At 36.4% G+C, this 3,120-nt stretch overlaps 1 protein-coding gene across 1 annotated transcript in view; it reads left to right on the top strand.

The window, feature by feature from the left end:
• Window positions 1–1,375, top strand: part of LOC111692197 — an 8,202-nt gene extending 6,827 nt beyond the window's left edge. The window contains exon 4 of the mRNA XM_023456037.1: window positions 1,280–1,375. Within this exon, the coding sequence (XP_023311805.1) occupies window positions 1,280–1,375 (96 nt within the window). The remainder of the gene's footprint in view (window positions 1–1,279) is intronic.
• Window positions 1,376–3,120: the final 1,745 nt, after the last annotated feature.

The following is a 3,120-nucleotide window of genomic DNA, read 5'->3' as shown; positions in this document are numbered from 1 at the left end:
GAAAAAAAAATTATAAGAAAAAATGTCATAGGGGTTGATTATTTCAACCCCTTACAAAAATAGTTCAGGGTTGAAAAAAATTCAAAAAGTGTAGTTTTATTGACAGATAATGTTCACCAAGTTTGGTTTCTTTAGCTTGATGTACGTGGAAGATAAAAAAGAAAAACAATTTTTTTTTTGTAATATTAGGAGGGGCGTAACTTTTCAGGGAAGGGTTTTTTCAAAAAATTTTATATATATATATTTTAATTTTCATCGGAGAATCGCCCCTTGAATTTTTTCGGTGTTATTTAGATTCACCCTGTATATGAGTTTACGTTTTTAACCTCTACGTACATTCTCTGTCAGAATTATCGCGAAAATTTCTGCTTCAAATACGGTAAGGAACTCCCCCAAACTGTAGCTTGCACTCCATCTGGGTCTGAGTCCATATATTTCTACACCCGTCCCTCTGGCCATTTTGTTGGAGCCATCTGTAAACCATACTAGGCTCCACCTTTCCAGAGTATTAAACCTTTCCTCCCATTTGCTTTGATTCTCTATTCAAGTCTCAAATGGCTTGTGGAAGTTAAACCTTGGAACCATCTTGTCAGATACCATCGCTAAAGTTGGTTCCGGCATAGATGTGTCTATGATCCTGGAATAGGAACTACGCCTCGAGTCGTTGTTATTCCTGAGTCGATATGCTGCTAGCCGCGCTTCTCTTTCCACCACTATATGCAGCGGTGGTAGATTTAGCATGACTTCTAGTGCAGCTGTCGGGGTCGATGCCATCGCCCCCGTTATACCTAAACAGGCCAATCTCTGAATTCTGTTCAGTTTGCCCTCTGTTGTGTTTTTTGACACCATACCACAGCGCCGCCGCCGTAGAGAATCCTAGGTCTTACTATCGACGTATACAACCAGTATGACATCTTTGGTTTCAGTCCCCAGGTGCTCCCAATACGGCGACGGCATACACACAATGTCTACTTCGCCTTACTCACCATTTTTTCCACGTGCGCATTCCAGGTAAGCTTATTATCCAGTATCACGCCTAGATATTTTACTTCCCTGGAAAGACTAATTATAGGTTCAGAGAGTCCAATAAAATTCCTTCTCCTGGTGTAGGGAGGATTTTACCAACACTGAAGGTTCTGACGCCTGCATTTAGACCACTTCCTCATAGTCAACTAACTGCGCCTTTTAACCTAGGAAAATATATCTTTTCTAGAGAACAAACACATAGACTCCAAAGGTTAGACATGCCAGAGACTTCTAATAACTTTATATATTGCAGAAACTTCTAGTGATCATAAAACAGCACGAATTAAACGGTTTGTTACGTAACTGGCAAAGCAACAAGATAAACTTTTTGGCACCAAGCTTCACGTGAATCTGTTACAAAGCAAAAAAATATTAGAAGTTTTCGAAAATCAATTGTTAGTGTTTAGTGTGCACTTTATTTCTGTTCCTTGCCTTTTTCTTTATCACCACGATTTTCAAGTTCCATGAATTTAGTATTTGTAAGTCTTTGTCTTCTATTTCAACTCCTCTCGAAATAACTACTTTTCACTTATGTGAAGTTGTTCACGGTCTCACTTTTGTCTATACCCAGAATGTTGATAATATCATTTAATAAATATTTCGTAAAAATTTTGGAGAAAATCATAGAACTTTTGGACTTTCTATCCAAACTTAATACTTCCTTTGTTATTTGAGAATGTTATTGAGAAACTGTAAACGCATTTTTTTTTGCTAATAACATTCATTGTTTACATCTAATAATAGTAAAACATCAACAAATTGATGACTTCAACACTTCAAAGCGGATAGTTACAACAATACCCTCCATTGTAAGGAGATTTACGACACGCCAGTGGCATCATCTCGTTCCTTTATTCACACAACATAAGCCCCTCATTTATATTGACGGGATGACACGAGGGAATGTGATATTTTATCTCTGCTCAATATGTTCCGCTGAAAGGTGATACCGTAACAACCCCAAATTTACAGACTGCAGTGTGATTACAACCGGCGGGTTGGGTGCAAAGCTGATAAAAACGGGCCTTCGTTTCACGTTTTGCTCTAAGCTGGAATCCCAAATATAATGGAGACTGTCAAACAGTTCCAGATAAATATATCATGTTAGAAATTTAAAAAGGAAATTCTGCATAGAAAAAAATATATTAGATGAATAGAAAAGTTGACAACAAAATGAGATAGCAATAAATATCATATACCTGTTTTAATGTGAATGTTACAAGTAGATCTTTTTCTGAGGTTTTTCAACATAAATGTTTTAAATTAATATTTATTATTTAGAAACACTTTGTGTAAAATTTATTTCAAAAGAAACATAAATCCAAAAATAAACATTAATATCTGTATTTGTATTACTGTCTGTGTTATAAATTACCCTATTTATTACTTTTTGAAGAATTATCAATCACTCCTAAAGAATTAGCAAGCATTCCTGAGGAATTGTCTCAATATTTTGGCTGCATCAAATAGACAGATCTCATATATTTTTTATACAACTGCCTTGCAAAAGGGGGTTTTACGCACGGAAAACACGCTCTGAAAACGGTATTTTGCACACGCAGTGTGCTAAACATTTTGCACACGGTTATGTTATCTTTGCACACGCGTCTCCAGATTGTGATTTTTGTTTGATGTCACCCAAATTATGCAATGTTTCAAGTTGGCTGAGTTTCACAGCAACCGTCACGGCTCCTTTATTTTGTTGATTAGATACTACAAAAATTATTGAATTCCCGAAGTTTGGGTGTGAAAATGTGTGATTCTGAAGAGATTTTACAGAAAACAAGCAAAATATGTTTGGAACTGCTGCCCACAAAATCCAGAAGCAGGTATGAAGCTGAGTTAAGCCGATTTATGGACTGGCGACTAGCTAAAAATGTCCAAACTTTCTCAGAAAACGCAGTAATGGTGTATTTTGAAGAACTATCTAAGAAATATAAATCTTCGACGTTGTGGACGATTTTTTCGATGCTCAAGTCGACGTTAAGTGCCAATCACAACATAGATCTTGGAAGCTATAAAAAGTTGCAAGCACTAATCAAACGAAAATCCGAAAACTACGTCCCAAAGAAGTCCCAAATCCTCACAGAAGAT

This window comes from Anoplophora glabripennis, unplaced genomic scaffold (assembly GCF_000390285.2).
Source record: "Anoplophora glabripennis isolate ALB-LARVAE unplaced genomic scaffold, Agla_2.0 scaffold1118, whole genome shotgun sequence".
Taxonomy (NCBI): Eukaryota; Metazoa; Arthropoda; class Insecta; order Coleoptera; family Cerambycidae; genus Anoplophora; species Anoplophora glabripennis.
Note: the sequence above shows the minus strand (reverse complement) of the source record. Positions and strands in the feature narration are given on the sequence as shown.